The 20,901-nt window shown below is 37.9% G+C and overlaps 1 protein-coding gene across 1 annotated transcript in view; it reads right to left on the reverse strand.

Moving 5' to 3' along the window:
* The window catches only part of LOC150085479 (isocitrate dehydrogenase [NADP], mitochondrial-like), a 153,196-nt gene that overhangs the window by 36,102 nt on the left and 96,193 nt on the right, over positions 1-20,901 (reverse strand). Inside the window, exons 7-8 of the mRNA XM_090374064.1 lie at positions 20,721-20,872; positions 10,130-10,242 (exon numbers count right to left, since the gene is read on the reverse strand). Coding sequence (XP_090230190.1) covers positions 10,130-10,242; positions 20,721-20,872 — 265 coding nt within the window. The remainder of the gene's footprint in view (positions 1-10,129; positions 10,243-20,720; positions 20,873-20,901) is intronic.

A 20,901-nucleotide genomic window follows, 5' to 3' on the forward strand; every position in this document is an offset into this window, starting at 1 on the left:
GCAGTTGTCATTCAATAACCCTCATGTTGCATGACTGACAAAATATGCTAAAGTCATCAACATAAGGAGCGCTGTTTAAAGTTGGAAGTTGTTCTGCGATGGAATTTACTTTGATGGCAAAAAAGCCTGGCAATACTGATCCTTGTGGCACTCCCTCCTCTTGGCAAAATTGATGAGAGAGTGAGGATCCTTCACGAACTTGTAAGGATCTCTTGGCTAGAAAGTTTTTAATAAAAATGGGGAGATGCCCTCTAAGACCAAGGTCATGCAAATCTTTTAAGATGGCAAATTTCCAAGCTGTGCCATATGCTTTCTCCATGTCAAAGAACACCGACACCAAATGTTTGTGTTTTAGGAAAGCATCCCGGAGGAATGTTTCCAGTCGAATAAGATGGTCCAGAGTGGACCTGTTTCTGCGAAAGCCGCACTAAATGTTGGAGAGAAGGTAGTTTGATTCTAAATACCACATTAAATGAAAATTAACCATTCTCTCCATGATTTTGCACAGCTGTCTGTGCAAAATCATGGAGAGAATGGTTAGAGTGATAGTTATGGTTAGTTAGAGCTGGTCAGAGTGATAGATGTCAAACTAAGAGAGTAAGCTTATCTGCGAAAAGATCTAAACCTCCCAAACACTATTAGTTCATTTCAAAAATATACGTGGCCTCAATTCTAATCTCAATGATGTCCACTTCAAGTCTGCCAAACCCCATGTACTTTTTCTGACAGAATTTCAGTTATCAGTTGATTCAACTACTGCTCATCTCAGATGCCCAAATTATTCACTGTATGATTCCTTTCGCCTCAAAGGTGGTACTTGTGCATATGTTCGTTCTGATATTCCCTGTCAGAGAGTTGGCAATTTGGAATCTCCTCTCTTTGATCTTCTCTGGCTTAAAATCTCTCTAACTCATTGTGTCAAATTCATCTATTGTCTCTACTGTTCTCCCAACTCCACTAATCACTTGGAGCTCTTTGACTTCCTCTCTTTGCAACTTGACTTTCTCCAGTCCAGCTTTCCTAACAGTGAGGTAATTTTCTTTGGTGATTTTAATGTTCACAACTCCAGCTGGCTTCCGTTTTCTAGTCACACCGATCCAGCTGGTCGAGATGCTGAGGCTTTTGCAATTACCAATGACCCTGCACAGATTGTTCATTTACCTATAAGAATACCGGACACTCCTAATCATTCAGCCAACACGCTTGATGTTTTTCTCACAAACATCCCTTCTAAGTACATGGTCGAAGTGAGAGGTCCTTTAGGCACTTCAGATCACAACTTGGTGTGTGTCTCTTCTCCAATGGAGCCTTTATCTCATGGCTATTCCAAACCTAGTGTTGTTTGGCATTACAAGAATGCATAATGGGATTACCTGCGAGATTTCTTTTCTTCTTTTCCTAGTTCGGATTACTGTTTCAAAACTTCTGATGTCAACGTTTGCTCAGATCGTCTCAGTGAAATTATTCTTGTAGGAATGGAATCCTTTATCCCACACTCCACTTTAAAATCTCGTTCGTTATCTAAACCTTGGTTTTCCAATAAATGTGTTAAGGATGTTCAAGAGAAGAATGTTGCATATCGTAATTGGCTTGTTTCGAATTCTTCAGTTTCATTTTCTACCTACACCAAAGCTCGCAACAATTATAAAGCAGTTATTAATCAGTCCAAACTAGAGTTTGAACAGGCTAAGATTAGAAAACTTGCTTCTTGCCCTAATGGTAGTCGAGCATTCTGGTCTCTTGCCAAAGCTATTGGCCGCAACTTTTGCCCATCTCTGCTCCCACCTCTGTCCAAACCAGATGGTTCTGTTGTCACTTCAGCCAAGGAAAAAGCTGACCTGCTAGCATCCCATTTTTATTTCCAACTCATGTATTAATGATTTTGGTAAAAGACCTCCCACTATTCCCAACATGCTCCATGCAATGCCTCCTGTTGTTTTCCGTCAAAAGGATTTTGACGAATCTCGATGATAAGAAAGCTCCAGGTCCTGAAGGTATTTCTCCACTTGTTCTCAAAACCTGTGCTCTTGAACTTACTTCTGTTCTTTGCTTCCTTTTTTCACTTTCTTATTCCAAAGGTGTTTTTCCTTCTGCTTGGAAATTTGCTCATATCCAGCCAGTTACTAAAAAGGGTAACAAATGTCTCCCATCCAATTATCTTCCCATTGCAATTAATTCTACTCTTTCTAAAGTAATGGAGAAATCAATTAACAGCCAACTCTTAAACTACCTAGAAACCTTCTGTCTAATCAACGATCGCTAGTATGGATTCCGTCAGTGTCGATCCACTGGTGATATTCTGGCTTATGTTACCTATTTATGGACAAATTCAATGGAAAAGTTTGGTGAAACACAAGCAGTTGCTCTTGATATCTCAAAGGTTTTTGATCGTGTTTGGCATAAAGGTCTTCTAAAAAAGCTTCCATCTTATGGTTTGCCCCATAAGATGTTCTTATGGGGAAAACCATCAGTTCTTTCCCCCATTATTTTCCTCTTGCATATATATGACGTTCTTTCATTGACTGGAAATCCCATCCATAGATTTGCCGATGATAGTACATTGCATTCCACTTTCCGTTTTGAAAAACCTTGCCCTGCCCAATCAGCTTCAACTTCTCGAATATCTGCTACCAATTCCTTAAATGCCGATCTCCAGGTAATTCTCCAGTGGGGCAAAGACAACTTAGTTGATTTCAATCCTTCTAAAACTCAGTCTTGTCTTATATCTCGCAAAAAGGATTCTTCTGCTCCTACACTTATCTTTGGTGACACTCTGATTTCTAGGCAAGTTGATAAATCTCTTTTGGGGATTACACTGACTTCTAATCTTTCTTGGCACAAGCACATTAAAAATATTGTTTCCTTTGCATCTAAAAACTTGGTTTTCTCTTTCACTCTTGGCTACTTTTCTTCCAAACAGCTGTTCACTCTGTACAAATCCCAAATCCACTCTACCATGGAATATTGTTCCCACGTCTTGGGCGGTGCCCCCAAAACCTCTCTCAGGCTTCTAGATTCCATTCAGAAGAGGACAGTTAGTTTAATTAATGACTCATCTCTAACAGAGTCTCTCCACTCGCATCTCATAGACATACCGTTTCTGCTGCATGCCTTTTCTACAGATACTTCCATGGATCCTGTTCTTCTGAATTGGCTTCTATAATTCCCGCTCTCTCTTTCAAAACAGTCAGAACACGTGCCACCACCAGCCAACATCCATTTACTGTCCAACTTCAAACTCACAGAACCAACTTTTCATCTTCCTCGTTTATTCATTCAACTGTCGTTTTCTGAAACAACCTTCCATCATACGTATTTCCTGAAAATTACAGTCTACAGAAGTTCAAGCCTAATGCCAACAAATATCTTCTTTTGTCTTCTCAACCTCCAACCCAAGCACGGTACTAAGTACTATAGGTTCTAATACCTCTCGTGTTTGGGGTTTTCATAAAAAAAAAAAAAAAAAAAAAAAAGAAAGGATGATAATTTTAGGATCCTTTCCTGGCTTCAGAAAGGCAAGAACAATTGCCATGCACCAGGCATCTGGAAACTGCTCTTCAGCATAGATTTTTTTATATAAAAGGAGCAGGTGATCCACATAAGTTGGGGAAAGGTGCTTTTTTAATGGATGCCATCTAGTCCAACAGCACTTGCTTTAGAAAGTGAGAGAGAGCTCTTTTTAATTCCTGCATAGTGAATGGTTCATTGTAGGAACAAAGGCCCTTTAGTGTGAAATTTAGTGCCTGTTTTTCTCTTTTATGGTTCAGGATCAGAAACTCTGGAGAATAGGATGATATCCTAGAGATATTTGAAAATGTTTCCCCAAGAGCATTGGCTATTGCAGTGGGCTCTGCAATAGTGCATCCATTATAGTCTAGAATCGATGATGTATATTTTCCCTTCATTCTTCGGATTTTATCCCAGACCACCTTAGCACTGATAGACTGGGTAATAGATGACGTAAAATGGATCCATGATTCCTTCTGACTCTGGCGGTGAGTGTACAGAGCTTTGGCTTGTGCACGTTTAAAGGCTATAAGGTTAGCTGTGGTGGGATATCGGAGGAATATCCCCCCAAGCTTTGTTTTGCACCTGTTTAGCTGTTGTGCATTGTGAATTCCACCATGGTTTGGGAAAAGGTGGAAACAGGGCAGATTTTTAGGGATTGCAATTGCAGCTGCATGGAGATGTTTTCTGCAACGTACGTGACTGCACCATTGATAGGCTCCTGACTGACCGTAGCGATTTCAAAATTTGCCTGACGTTGAAAGGCATTCCAGTCAGCCTGATCAAACTTCCGCCATAGTAACCTAAAAGGCAGACATGGTCTCCCAGTGTGTAAGCAGGTTATCAGAGGGAAGTGATCACTTCCATATGGGTTCTCCTCCACTTCCCAAGTGAGAGAAGGCAGAAGAGAAAGGGAGCAGATAGATAGATCAATGGCAGAAAATGCACAGGAAAGAAGGAAGCACAGGCAGAAAATGCACATGTGGAAGAAGGTGTTTGTTCAAATATTTAGAAGGGAGAGGTCACTGTCATTTAGCATATGCTCTATGACTCGTCCCCTTCCATTGATGCTAGCACTACCCCACAGGGTTGTACGTCCATTAAAATCCCCGAGAAGTAAGAAAGGGGAAGGCAACTGCATTACAAGATCATCAATGTCTTTCTGGGAGATGTTACTCCCAGGTGGCAAATAAATAGAACTGATGGTAAATAAAAATCCCACTGTAAGGCAAATTGTAACAGTCTATGCTGGTTGTAAGTAGCAAGGGCTGAACTGGGGTCTGGTTGCCCACAAGGATAGCCACTCCTCCATGGGGCAGGACCACTGGCAATTCTATCCTTACGAAAAATTGTAATGTTATGTATGGTGGGATCATTATTTGCCTTTAGGTAAGTCTCCTGCAAGCATAAGCAAACCGGCACGTGCTTTTGCAGGAGGGCCTTGAGAGGGTCTTGATGTAATCAATATTTTGCCAGAATCCATGACAATTCGATTGTAGGAATTTAGCCATTATTTTGGCTTGGTCCATCAGGCAGCTACCAAGGTGCTGAGGGCTTACTTTTGTCAGTCTTGAATTTATCTTTTCTTGGGAAAGTATGGATGCTGTCCCGTGTCCATTTCTTCCTCTGCAAAGAGTTCCACGACTGATTTGTCCGGTATCTTCTTGTCCTCTACATCCATTGTTTTTGGTATTACAAGTGGCTCTTCCGATCTTTTTGGCTTTTCTTTACCACTTGGTTTTGGTAGTGGTGGAGCACTAGAAAGTACGGATATAGGAGTGGCAGCTGACTGTGTTTTTTTGGTGGGCTTTTGTGAACTCAATAAATAGCATGCAATCAGAGTGAATGACTCTTTTAGTGGTATAGTCATCTCAGTTTGTGTACTGATAGTGCACTTCGCAGAAACCTTCTGAGCATATAAAGGCTTCCAGCTATTTATTGGTTGGATGCGTTTTCTAGCCTCTGGGTAGGAGATATTCAACTCTGTTTTTAGTTTTTGGATCTCTTTTTCATCCTTCCACCACCGCTGGCATGCTCTGGAGTAGGCAGGGTGCTCTCCTTGGCAATTTACACAGATCAGTTTGGAAGATGAACATTCCTTGCTCTCATGGTCTTTTGCTAAACATCAAGCACAAGCAGGGTTACCACGAGAAGCTGTTTGTGAGTGGCCATATTTTTGACACTTAAAACACCTCAGTGGTCAGTTTAAGTACCCTGCCTTGATGGAACTTGGAGGCATTGGGGTGTTAAATGTTAGGATGAGATTTCCATCCTTCCGCATTGATATTCTCTTTAAATTCAAAGCAGATCTCTTCTTCAGAGACACGAAGAAGGTCGCACTCTGATATGACACCTTGTGAAGAGTTCAAAGTTTTGTGGGGGGTTATGGTGATAGGTATTCCGCCTATTGATGTGGCTTTCAGGATTTTTTCCGCCTGTTTCATATTTGTGGGTTCGACCTAAAGGTCGCCAGAACACAGTCGTTTTACAGAATTAGTTGATCCTGCCAACCCTTCTAATCCTTTCTGGATAAAGAAGGGTGATATCTTCCCAATTAACTGCTCTCTGGTGGAATGGAGAATGAGGAAGAGAGGTGTCACTGATGGTGGTGTATCCTCAGTTCTGGCTCTTTTTACAGAGGTGTTTTCTGTGTTATCATCTCGATTAGGTAGGGGCCCAAGAAGAAATAGGATTTAAATTACTCATAGGAGTAAGATAAAAATTTCCGATTCCCTAAGTACCTCACCCACCATGGAGCCCTATGAGGGGGTGCCCACTCGTGAACTAGCAGGTACTGTGTACACAAATGGGACGACAAGTTCGCTTAGGAGCACCATACCCACGTTTCCAATAAGCCTTGATCCGGTCCCAGGACCAAAGGGAGGGAGACTTATTGGAACGCAGTTGACCCTAGCAGTCAGAGCCACCCAGTGATTGATCCCAGTCGGGCCAGTCCAGGACCACCCATCTTGTCTAAGCAGGGAGCGAAGTGGTGTATCAAGGCTGAGCCCCTCAACCACCAGGATCCCCCCTTTCCGAGTTTCCACAGATCGCGGGGCATGGCTGCACAAGCCGGATTCCAATGATGTAATGCTGGAACCAAGGTATGGGCATTGGATCCCAGTGATGCTAATCTGGAAGACCAGCAGCATCACTGGGAGGTCCCCTCACCACGTACAGGTGCCCACGTCGAGGATCTCCACAATGTAACTGCGTGAATTTTTACTAGACAAGTAGCGGCTGTGTGGTGACAAAAGTAGTCGTGGTTCAATGGATTTGTAATAACCATATGCAGTGGGGTACATAATAATAACATTTAGATTTTGACTAATTTATTTTTTTATATATATTTAAAATTCATCATGATCGACAGAAATTAAAGCTGCAATTGACTTGTTGGCCACCCCTGATATATAGGAATTTTGCTAGCAGAGACAAGGAGGTGATTATCCCCTTGTATAAGGCAATGGTCAGGCCACACCTTCAGTACTGGATACAGGTCTGGAGGTCTCATTTTAGGAAGGATGTAGAGTTGCTAGAACGAGTACAGAGAAGGGCAACAAGATTGGTGAGGAACAAAGGGATGCTCTTACCAAGAGAGGCTTAAGTTCTGCAAATTGCAGCATCTGGAGATTAGGCATCTGTGAGGTGATCTGATTGAGGTGTATAAGGCCTTGAATGGCTTGAGCAGGCTCAATGCTGATGGGATGCTCAATGCTCAATGCTGATGCTTGCTCAGATTAAGAACCTGAGGGGGCATAGATTCAAATTGAGGAAAGATGATTGTAGAACAGATGTGCAGAAGTTTGCCTTTAGCCAGTGGGTAGTTGATTGCTGGAACTGGCTTCCATCTGTTGTTGTGGAAGTTGACAGCTTAAATAAATTTAAGGCTGAACTAGACAAACATTTGGAGTGACTGGATGGGTGAAATGGGAATTTTTTTTTTTTCTTTTTCTTTTGGCTGATGTTATATAAGCTTGCTTTCTTGCATCATATGCCTCAACTAATGCTAATGCCAACAGCAGACAAATGCTTTTCATTAGAAACACTGGTCACTTTGATGATTACTGCCTTCAGGTCTAACATGGTTCTGGAACTCCGATGATAACACCATGGATTTTAAGAAGCCTCACAACCAAGAAAATCAGCCAAAGACAGATCTGGTGAACGTGGTAGCCATTTGTGGAGAAAATGTTTTTTTAGGAGTACTTTCACATTTCACTCAGTGTGTGGAGGGGAACCATCCTGCATGAAAATAGTTTTCTCCAAGATCCTGTATAACTGGATCATACGAGTTATAGAGGAAAGATGTGCTTTCCAGTTATACAGGAAAGCACAGCTTTCCTGTATAACTGGTATAACATGGCTAATGAGTAAGGTGTGGTACCACTCTGCTCTGACCATGCACATTTGTGGGCTCTGTGCTGTTGCTTCTTTGAAGAAACGGTGATACAGTTTTTAGTGTATGCACTTTTTGAAAGTGCAAGAGTGCTTTATCAGTCCAAAGGGTGTTGTGAAGCTATTCTTCATTCTCATGCTGCCTGCCAGGAAAATATATTCCAAAATCAAGACTTTGGGTCTGCTGACCATGCTTTACTAACTTCCTGCATTGCATTCCTGTCAGGGACATTGTGGAATTAATGTCTGAAATGGTGTTTTCATTGGGTTTATAAACAGCTGCCTCACCTGATGGCATACAATTGAACTACAACATGTGAACTAAAAAACATGTAAAATTTCTGGTGGTAGTTGTAAGTGCATGTGCACGGTAACATTCTGAAATTTTCGGTGTCTAGTACATCTTCTGAAGATAAAGTTTTACATTCTAGAAATTACTTTATATAATCTGTTTGCCACTGGAAGATACTTGAGAGCGTGGCTAAGTTGGCATTTCTATTCTCTGAAATAGGGGTCAGGAAGAACAGCTTGTTAATAACTTAAGCACATTATTCACTATATTTTTCTCTTCACCGTGAAGAGCTTTTCAACCCTCCCATACAGACATTTTTGTCACTTATGCAGGTGTCCAGTGGTACATACTAGTACATGTCATATATACAGCTCAGTCAGGTGCCTCTTTACTTTACCCTTCTACAAAATGGTTTGGTCTGGTTGCCAAGGCACCAAAGTATCTTCTACTGGTGAACAGACAGTAATCCCTTTGTGTGTATACACATATACTGATGAGCCAGAACATTACGACCAGTGAGTTGTTATGCAAATCGAAGCAAATGCAGGTGAACTACGGTGCGTGTACGAGTTGGGACACGGTATAAAAAACACCTGATACTGAGCTCCGTTAATGTGTTACTCTTGTTCTTTATATGGGAAAGACAGCGGACTTAAGTGAGTTTGACAAAGGCCAAATTGTAATGGCTACACACCTGGGTCAGAGCATATCCGAAACGGCACGGCTGGTGGGTGCTCATGGTCAGCCGTGGTTAGTACCTACCTAAAGTGGTCCAGGGAGGGGGAACCCATGAACCGCCGACGAGGTGTTGGATGACCACAGCTCGTCAATGCTCAAGGTGAGCAAAGGCTCTCCCGGATGGTATGTGGCAACAGAGGGGTGACTGTGGTACAACACATCGGTAATTGGAATGCTGGTGATGAGAGTAATGTGTCACAACACACACAGTACATTGAACCCTGCTGAAAATGGGGCTGTGTAGCCACAGGCCGCTCCGAGTGCCCATGCTAACCACAGTTCACCAGTGACAGCGCCTTCAATGGGCACGCGAGCATCGAAACTAGACCTTGAGCAATTGGAAGAAGGTCACCTGGTCCAATGAATCGCATTTCCTGTTGCACCATGTGGATGGCTGGCTACGCATGCGTCATTTACCTGGGGAAGTGATGGCACCTGGATGCACCGTGGGACGAAAACAAGCTGGTGGCGGTGGTGTCATGCTTTGGGCGATGTTCTGCTGGGATACCCTGGGTCCAGTTATCCATGTGCCGGACACTCTGACATCTGACATCTACCTAAACATCATTGCTGACCAGGTACACCCTTTCATGGCAATGGTCTTCCCCTCTGGTGGTGCTGTCTTTTAGCAGGATAATGCACCACGCCACACCGCCCAGATTGTTCAAGACTGGTTCACGGAATATGAGGAAGACTTCCAGGTATTGCCCTGGCCTCCAGGTTCTCCAGACATCAATTCCATCGAGCATCTGTGGTTTGTGTTGGAACAGCAACTCCGATCTGCAGCATCTTAACCACAGACCTCACAGGAATTAAAGGATCTGCTGGTTATGTGTTGGTATCAGATACCACAAGACACATTCTATGATTGCCAATATGGACAATCACTAATCAAGCAAAAGGGTTCAGGATAGTATAATAGTTGGCAGTTGGAGGTTTCCATCGCTTTAGAAAGTGCTGTGGTAAGTGCAATAAGACAATAACTAGACAGGAGTGATTAGCTATCCTCTCTAAAAATAGGCTGGATATGAGCAAATTTAAATGCAGAAGAAACAATTGGTGACAGAGCATCAAAAATCAATCATCTATTCAAAAGTTATTTAAAACAATTATATGATTAACAGTAAAAGAAAATACATCTGAAACTGAAAGTATTGAATAAATTACACACTTATAGCAGATCACATCACATACCTTTTGATGTTCTCTATAATGTCGGGTTACAGTACCATGGGCAGCTTCTGACTCTACAGTTTTCCCATCAGGACAGACTAGGATACTTGTCATGAGGCCTAATGAGCCATAACCTAAGCAAGAGTATATATAAAATTAGTAATGGCATTAGCATATTTCACCATGCAGATTCCTTGTGGTTAGCATAATGATTATAACCAATGTTCTTCCACACCATGTGAAAAAATGAGCGGGTGTGACAATGAAATAGGAAGAACTTGTATGAGCTTCTTTCTCTCTTCTCCCATGGCCAAATGAGAATTAGAATACATGCAATTAAGAAAAAGTATAATGTACCAGCTGCCTCTGTGTTAATTATAAACATTCCAGTAACCCAGCTCTTATATGGACTGAAAAAAAAAAAATTAATTATTAAGAAAATAATTCAAACTCTACACACATGCTTTATGAGATAGAATTTTATTCTTTTTTTGTAAACAATAAGCTTCCAGAACACTGTGGAGATTGGCAGCTATGAACACTACCCTGATGGGGGGGAAGCAAACCCTCTCATAGAGAATTTTTATTTATTTATTTTTTTAAATAATGGTGCCAAATGTGCAATTTAAGATATTTTCATATTACAAAAGTATAAGTAGTATTGTGAATTGGATAATACTTAATTTAACTAGTACTGTATTATTTTTTTTTTCTTTTATAACAACAACAACAACAAAAAAAACCCAGATTAAAATAAAGGCAAATTTTCATTATATTCATTAATATGATTTCTTATTTTAAGTATAAACATTTTTAATTTTATAGTTCAGAACTTCCAGAATAGTGTTCTGGTGAGTTCCAGCAGAAAAAAAGAGTCCTATATATATGAAACCAAGTCTTGATATAGGTGTACATATCCTATCAAGAAAGATTGAGATTTAAAATTGGAATTCGTTATAATTATTCATTATAATATTCTAATATTATAAACTTATTTAACTTATGCTTTATGGTTATTGTTTATATTTATTTATTTTTTAGATATAAGATTTACACAAGACTTAATAATTTTATTCATTTTGTTAGTTTTTTATAGTTATATTTGTTTTAATAACAATTTACCTGCAAGAATTTTCTTTTTAAATAAAATCAGGAAGCAAAAATGAGGTGAGTTTAAGAATTTCTTTTGCAAATGTATATGTATTGAAGCTTTAGTATCATTTGAATGCTGAAAAACTAGGAACAGATTAAATGGGAGGGAAGGACCCAAACCAGCTAGGTACTGAACCAAATGAAGAGGACCTGAGGATTTTCTGTCTCTGAGGGGATTAGTCTCCTCACACTTCTCTAAAATGTCAAATTCACTATTTGTTATGGAAGACTTGTATCAGGAAAGAAATTTTATTAAATTAAAAATTTCATCATGTCATAGGTATGTTTTTGCATATCTGTTAACTTTTCTGGTTTTTCTAAATAGATTTCCAGTAATAATTGTTTTTCAGGTTTTATGACAAGTTTAGTGTTTTCTGTTATTTTAGCCTTTTTTTCTTTTTTTAAATATACAGATGCAAATTATCACTGATTTAACTGTAGTTAAACCAGTGGCAATTTGCAGTTAACACTGATATACTGTAGTTCAACATATACTGTTGAACTACAGCATATGTTGCCGCTATTTGGATGTTTGTCAATGCAGATAATATTCAATTAATTTTAGGTGTTAAGTTTTAGTCCCTGAAGTGGTTAAATGTGAGTGGTGGATTTTCATAGTCATCTCAGATTTTGAAGAACAAAGAGATAAAGCATTTAAGCCTGATATGAAAACCTGTATCATAACTGCACAGCAGTACAAGAATGTTACAAAATATAAACAAACAATGCCTGTAAAGTATTGTGCATATTTATTTTTGTTATCTGCCTTAGACTGACTAAAGGCTTCTGTTTGCTGTAGATCCCCCACCCCCAAGATGAATAATTAGGATTTGGATTGAAGAGGATGATAGCCTTATGCCCTTTGAATTTTTGAAGTAGGTAATTCCAGAGAAGAAACTCTTAACCCTGCCAGCTCTGTGTTCCACTTTTAATGGAATTAAGAAAGCTGACTCTTTTTCAAAATAAACATTTATGGCAGACTCCTACAAAATTTCACAAAATGAAAGAAAAATTCAGATATGACAAATACTGAGCATCATAGCTCTTGTTTATACAATCAGATACTGTATTCATATATATATATATATATATATAAATATATATATATAAGTATTCTACAATATGAGAAGAGCTGACTAATACAAATATATAATTTTTTGAAAAAGGAAAACAATGATTTTTGCTTAAAACTTTAGTGCCCTTTTCACATTTATTGATGAGCTGAGGTTTTTGTTCAATAGAAAGAGCATTACTTCTCCACCAAACTTTAAAAAAATCATAACTGCACAGCAGTACAAGAATGTTACAAAATATAAACAAACAATGCCTGTAAAGTATTGTGCATATTTATTTTTGTTATCTGCCTTAGACTGACTAAAGGCTTCTGTTTGCTGTAGATCCCCCACCCCTAATTAATCCGCAATCTGGATAATAGTTTGCTGTATTTAAATCTGTGGATGAGTAATTTTTAATGTACACAGTATTGCCTAAAATACTGTCACAAAAGTAAGACTCCCGTAAAAATTGAAAATGATATCACAGGAAGGTAAGGGTAGAGTTTTTTTTTATTTTGGTGTGCAGTTTTTTAAAAAACTGCATTATTCCTGGAATTATTTTTTAAAAAACTGCACACCAAAATAAAAAAAACTCTACCCTTCGCTTCCTTTATATGGTAGCCATATTCCACAAACAACCGGTAGGTTTCAGATTCATAACTGGTTCCAAAAATAGTGAATGCTACCTACCCTGCAAGCAATTCTTCAGACAGCTAAAAACCATCTTCAGCAATCTTACTACTACCTGGATTATTAATAATAACCAATTTGTTTTACACATTTTTAGATCCAATCTCTCTATTACTAGTATTGAAATGTTTGATTTCACCAAATTGTTCACTTCCATCCCACTCAACCTACTGGTATTTGTGCTAAAACAATTGTTCAACAAATACCATGAGAAACTTAATATCCACGAGAGTACTTGGGACAACCTAGTCAATCTTTGCATACTCAATAATTTTATTTTCGATGGCAAGCTTACATACAAACAAATAATTGGAGTACCCATGGGTTCACAAATTTCCAGCCTTGTCTCTAACTTGTTTTTACACTACTATGAGGAATTATTTTTTACCAGCAATCCCAATCATAAATTTTTAGCCTTCCGGTATATTGATAACATCTTAGTTTTAAATTCTGACTTTGAATGCTTATCTGCAGATATTCCACTTTCTACTAACCCTCTGAACTTAAAACTCAATAAAGAAAATGTTGATAATTGCACAGCCAACTTCCTTGATCTGAAAATTACACTCTGCAATGATGCAGTTCCTCATCTTATTGACATTTATGACAAAAAGAAACTATTTTAACTTTGAGGTCATTTACCTCACAAATTGGCAATCTAATATTTCCAAAAAAATTCACAAAAATACCATCTGTATTCAAGCCATCAGATTAGCCAACATATGCAGTTTTCAGCAAAGCAATAAAAGTTTTTTGTAACAAGCTTTTAAATAATAATATACCTCCCTTTTTCATCAAATATTGTTTCAGTATAGTTTCTTCTATAATTAAAAATAAATTCAATTTCGGTTTACTTGGTACCTGTCCTTGTTAAAGGTATCGTACAGTTGTATATTATTTGGTGGGATTTCCACTACTTAGTTAATAATCACTGTTTATGACTTCTGTTTAACGTTCCTTTTCGGAATGAGATTACTGCTGCTTTACTCTCGTAAGTTTTTTCACACATTTAGTTTGTATTCGTCCTCTCTTCTTTTTGGAATCTTGTACCTATAGTTTTTTATTCCTGGACTTATTAAGTGTGTCTCTTCCCTGATTACAACCGCTTGGTTTGGCACTTTGCTTCTCTGACATTTAACCAGGCCTTTTATTTGGTGAATAAATTTTATCATTGGATACGAAAATTCTTCTTCTTCAAGGTTTTTAATTCTGTTTCCATTAAAAGTTTTTCGCTTGCTGATTGTTTGTCACGCTCTTCAATGGATTCACTAAACCTCCAATCAACCGCAGATGTGCCTTTCTCTTTCTACTGTGGTTTGTCATTTTAGAAGTTTGGAGCCGTAATTTATAAACCCTGTTATCTGATCATCTAAACTTCATCGGATTTTTATCTCCTGTAGTTCAGAATTATTCTTATTCTATTTTCTGTTTCGCATGTTCCTTCACATTTTGGTATGTCCGCGGCCTTCTGTCTGACGTTTCAGGTTTTTAGGCCATCTTTCTCAATTTTTTTTTTTTTTCAATGATAGAGTTCATCCCTATCTGCTTTTCCAAATCTAAAAAAACTCGGTGACTTGTCACTGTTTCTCCCTTTTGCATCTTGGCTGTGTACGTCGCTCCTCCGCTCTACTTAACGACTCCAGGTAACTTTTAGTTTTGGTTTCCCTTCTTCTCTACAAGCTTATGGTATTAACACCCATTTTTACTAACGTTTGCTTATACCAGAACCCTTTCTTTAAGGTTGGGCCTTACACGCCCAGTAAGTTCAGTATTTTTAATGACTTTTGCTACACTTTTTTTTCTTTATACTGTCTTTTTCTATTTTTTTTCCGTTCGTAAAACTATTAGTGCAATACAAGGGTGATACGAATGCTCCTGTCTAACCTCAATCCTATTGCTACTTTCGCCTTCTTTTGAACATCTTTTCTCCCCTTCCCCTCCCCTAGAATTTACCATTCCCTATACCATTTGCTTGTCTATACTTTTTCATTACCTTTCATCCCTTCGACATTTCACATATATTTGTATTATATTCCACATTACACTTTTGTAAATTTCTATTTATTTTAATTTGTAGTTTTTACACTGCGTAGGGACTACCTTGTCTACTAGTATTACGATAAAAGGCTGCATATTTGCCCCCCTTTTTTCTAATGCTACAGACAAGTTTGGAAACGCAGTGCCTGATACATGGCCAAGAGTAGTCCCCTGATGAATTTCCTGATTATGTATCATATATATATTTTTTTAATCTACTATATTCAGATTTTGCATATTTGCCATCCCCTGATTCGACCTCATGCTAAAATTGCCCTCCCATATCTGAAATATAGTGTTATTTATTTACTTATATATATATTCCCCCCCCCCACACCTCAGTCCCAGTTCATTTTTGTACTAGGTTTTTCAAATTCTTTCACCTGTTTAACCACTACTTCACTTCCACTTTCTACTATACTTTAAACTTCTCTTAGTTCTGGCTCCTTGTGTACTTTTCATTTCCATTTTCACAGACACGTTATTTATTCTACAAACCACACACACACATATATATATATATATATATATATGCATATTTGTATAACCATACAAATAAATTAGAATAAGAGTTATATAAAATATAGCATTTTTGTTTTATTTTTTTGTAGTGGTTAACATCTCTGTTGGTGATATTTCACATAAATTTGGATCTGGTGCCTGTCAGAGGGGGTGCCATTAAATTTCTATTTAATTGGCTTTCAAAATTCAATGAATTATTATTCTTACATTTAGATTTTCTAAATTATTTTAGTTTCTACTGCAATATTTTTACTCCTGTTATCCTTCTCTTCCCTCCCTGTTTGCTTGATTTAGGTTTAATTTCGACTATTTTCACTCTTGTCTTGCCATACTCCTGGCATTATTTTATTTTAACTCTTATTCTAATTTATTTGTATGGTTGTTGTTATTTGGTTTTCAGGAGCATTAGCAACTAAGGCCATATTGCTTTGGGAATATGCGGTGGTCATTCCCTGACCTTTCCGCATCCTCCGTATTTGGTGGTGACGGACTCGAACCCCGGTCTAATCAAGAAGCGTGTGCTACGCACTGCTGCTCCTTCCCACCTGGCTACAGAGGTGCCCATTTGTATAGTTATATTTCAAGCATCATGTAGAGAAATATGCTTTTTGTTGCCTCTGATGTATGCTGTATCTTTTTATTTTATTTTATTATGAAAGATTCCATTTCCAACTATTTTAAATGCTATTCAAATATATATATATATATATATATATAAATATATAGAATATTGAGGATAATAGAAAATTATTAGAAAAAGTAAATCAATCCAATAATGATACCATCAGGGATCTAAGAAAACGCAAAAAAAAAAAAAAAAAAAAAAAAAAAAATTATTATCGCTTTTTACCGACAATCTAGATGACTTCAACTGGGGCCAACCACTAATTTTTTTTTTTTTTTTTTTTTTGCGTTTTCTTAGGTCCCTGATGGTATCATTATTGGATTGATTTACTTTTTCTAATAATTTTCTATTATCCTTAATATTCTATAGACATTATGGGTGTTGATTGCTTGCAACTGCATATAAATATATATATATATACAGGGTGATTCACTACCAGTGTGACAAACTTGCAGGAGGTGTAGGGGGCACAAAGGCGAATCGGAATCACATAGCATTGCAGGGTCCGAAATGCCTTCGTCATGCGGTAGAGGACGTTGAACGGGAGGTCGCGTGAACAGCAATCCCGCTGGAAGTCAGCATTTGCGAACCAGTTCCCGAGGCAGTAGGATGGACGAGTATTCAAACGTTGAACTGGCCGACATGCACCTTGCGTATGGAGCTGCGGACTGTAACGGGTGCGCCGCTCTGCGCTTGTACCAGGAACGTTTCCCGCACAGGCGTGCTCCTCATCATACGATTTTCGCACGTGTGCACAGAAGGTTATGTGAGACTGGTTGTTTCACGAGAGGTACCATGAATTTAGAGCAAACGACGAGGACGCCAGACAATGAGGAGAATGTCCTACATCTTGCAGAAGGCAATCCGAGTACGAGTACTCGAGCGATAGGCCAACGATTGGGTATTTCCCAATCCACTGTATGGAGGATACTGTCAACAAACCAAATGAGTTCATACCATCTGCAGAGCGTTCAATCATTCGAGCCTGCGGATTATCCACTCCGGAGGACTTTTGCTACTTGGTTTCTTCAACAGAAACGGTTCGTAAATGCTGACTTCCAGCGGGATCGCTTTTCACGCGACTTCCCGTTCAACGTCCTCTACCGCATGACAAAGGCATTTCGGACCCTGCAATGCTATGCGATTCCGATTCGTCTTTGTGCCCCCAACACCCCCTGCAAGTTTGTCGCTGTTGTTGTTATTTTGGTTTTTAGGAGCATTAGCAACTAAGACCATATTGCTCCGGGATATGCGGTGGTCATTCCCTGACCTTTCCGCATCCTCCGTATTTGGTGGTGACAGGCTTGAACCCCGGTCTAATCAAGAAGAGTGTGCTACGCACTGCTGTTCCTTCCAACCTGGCTACGGAGGCGCCAAGTTTGTCGCACTGGTAGTGAATCACCTTGTATATATATATATATTTTTTTTTAAACTTTGTAGTCTTCATTCATTTAATTAAAATATTCATCATATGGAAATTTAAGTACAAGAAGAATAAAGTTATCTTAAAAGAGGTTCCTAAACATTAATTATATCTTTAAGCTAATTCCATATCAGTATACTGCGATCATTGCCACCTAGCTGTTTAATCCGGAGTTTCTTAATGTGTGAAGAGTCACTGCTAATAATCAAGCATATATTTTAATATATGCTATTTTAATCTTGGTGTCAAAATGGCTGAATGAAATCAAAACATCCCCAATGAAGATATGCTAGCATATCCCCAATACACTGAATTTAGTGTGGATTAGATTGTAAACACAAAAGTTCAAAATGGGTGGTGCTTATAGTTTGAATGGCAGCAGTCATCTTGTTTCAAGATGGTGAATTAAAATAAAAAAAACACTCTTATCAAGATATTCTGGGCCTTCTTCACAGATTTGGTTTGGGATGGAATTATAAGCACAAATTCTAAAGGGGTATTATTTATAATTTTTGGGAAGTGGATTTATATAAAAACACTGCTGTCAAAATATATTGGGGAGGGGGAGCTACACCATAAATTATAACCCAGTTTGAATTGCTACTAAACACGAATAGGTATAAATGGATGGTGCTTAATGTTTGAGTGGTGCTGACCATCTTGTTTCAAGATGGTAAAACAAAACAAAAAAAAAAAAAATAATAATAATAATAAAAAAACCCACCAGGATATCCTAGGAACTCCTCACATATACTGTAAATTAAGTTTTGGTTTTGTTCATCACTCACACGCACATACAACTGGTATTAACATCTGAATAAATTCTGTGAAATTTAATCCACCATAAAATTGCATCACTTACTTATTTTTTAATTGAATGGGATTATTGAATGTTACTTATATTTAATTATTAGCATTTGACATATCTGAGATACATATATTGACATCTTCTAACATATTTACACTAAATTAGGCTTATGGTATTTACAAATTAATTTCATCTAACCCACCAATATTTATCATTAGCTAAATAAGAGAATAATAATTGCCTTCATTGCTATGACTGGTTAGGGTTACACAGCATTTCATGAAAATCTATAAGGATAAAGAATGTTACTTCTAGGTAACCTTGACTGACAATTTTCACAGTAGAATAGTGAGTGATCATCAGATTATGGACACCCCTTGAACATATCAGTAGGTTAATGATGCATATTTCTATAAAATTTTTATAATTTTACTTTTTAGTTAATATCCCTAAATTTTAGTTAATGTAGTTTAATAATTTCAAGTTTAATTGCTAAACTGAACAGCTGCGGCTGCATTGTTTTGGTGTCCTTAAGTTGGCTACTTTCCAGATATATTTGTTGATTTAACTTTTTTTAGGGACATGATATGATGGATACAAACAGTGATGGCACTATATATGCTATACCACTTGGCAGTGAAACTTGCCTAGAAAAGAGAATTTTTTTTACAGAACAAGAAAAACCAATTCAATTGTTGCTAAAAGATAGGAGATACAGAAAAATATTAAAGACATATTTTGATTATAATATTGTGATAATGGATGTGAAATTAAAGTTGAAAAGGATTAGAGGGGCACTAAAGGATAGAATACAGAGAAATTAAGAACAGAGGAGGATGTTATAGATGCAAAATAAAGGAAAAGAGAGACTATTATTAGAAAGTGATGAGATGGATAATCAAATTATAAATGGTAAATGAGTCAGTTTAACAGACAATGTAAAGAAAAAATGGGATATAGGCATGAGTTAAGACCAGGAAACATGGGTGACTGAGGATAAGTTAAGAGAAAAGAAAGAAAGAAATGGAAAAATACTAATACAAAAGATGGCAGGAGGAGGTATTGAGTGATTAATAAAGATGAGTACCAGACAGAGCAAGATAGGAATATTAGGATGGGTTTTGTAGGGAATTAGAAAGGTTAGGAAAATACAATTTAATGTATGAGAGAGAGAGAGAGAGAGAGAGAGAGAGAGAGAGAGAGAGGGGCGGGGGGGGGGGGGGGGAATAAGAGCATGGATAAAAAAGGGAAGACACCAGGGAGTTATTGAGAGAAGGAATTGAAAGATACTAAGAAAACCAGAGGAATAAGAGGGAGGGGGATAGGTGGAATATATAAGGAGTTATATGAGAGGCAGAAAGATGATTTTGATAATGTAGAAATAATGGATTGAGACAATTTGGAGTCCAGTCATAGTGGAGTATGAAGTAATCACAGCATTAAAGGAAATGAAGGAAAATAAGACAGTAGTTTTGATGGAATTCTAGCAGAGTTTATAAGGTTACCAGGGAGGCTATGGGATTTAGAAGAATTAAGCAGCTTAATGTGTGAGCAAGGGGAATGGCCAGAAGATTTTTAAAAAAGAAAAGCCATGCAATGAATGTAAAGATTTTAGCACTACAAGTGTGATACTACATGCAGCAAGGATAATGGTAAGAATATTAAATGGGAGGATGATAAGAAGAATGGAGAAAATATGGGAGGACAGTTTGGTTTCAGGAGGGGAACAATGGATGCAAGATGTGATGAGAACATTGACAGAAAGACCTCTGGATGTGAACAAAAATGTATGTATATATTTTATAAATCTGGAGATACATTTACAGATTGTAATCATGTAGACTTGGATGCTGGAAAGGATAGGAGTGAATTAGGTGGACATAAGAATGAATTCAGACAAAAAGTAACAGTTAGGGCAGGACAAGGTTACATTGAAAATGTAGGATAGGAAAGGGTATTCTCTGTCCCAGACTTCCTCTAATGTATATATAGAAAAAATGGTTAAAAAGGCATTTAATAAAGGAAACAGGAAGGATTGCAGAAATTGATTATAGGCTAAAGGAAAGTTGTGATAAGTTTGCAATTAGAATAAATACAAAGGTTATGAAAGTAGGAAGAGCAAGGTATGAGCTAGATATTGAAATAAGAGAGAGAGAGAGAGAGAGAGAGAGAGAGAGAGAGAGAGAGAGAGAGAGAGAAAAAAAAAAAAACAGGTGAGCAAGTACAGGTATTTGGGAAGTCTAATGGTGGAAGAAGACAAAGGATAAAACTAATAAGGTTCCTTGATAAAATATACCTACCTTGAGCAACTACATCTGACTGCACATCACCATCATAGTTTTTACATGCCCATACAAAGCCTCCAGAAGACTTCAAGGCTTGTGCAACCATATCATCAATTAATCTATGTTCATACCAGATACCAAGATCATCATACTTCTTTTTGTAATCTCTGAAAATGCAAACCTAATATCACAACAA

The sequence above is a fragment of the Mastigoproctus giganteus genome, chromosome 5 (assembly GCF_048544385.1).
Source record: "Mastigoproctus giganteus isolate SK-2022 chromosome 5, ASM4854438v1, whole genome shotgun sequence".
Taxonomy (NCBI): Eukaryota; Metazoa; Arthropoda; class Arachnida; order Uropygi; family Thelyphonidae; genus Mastigoproctus; species Mastigoproctus giganteus.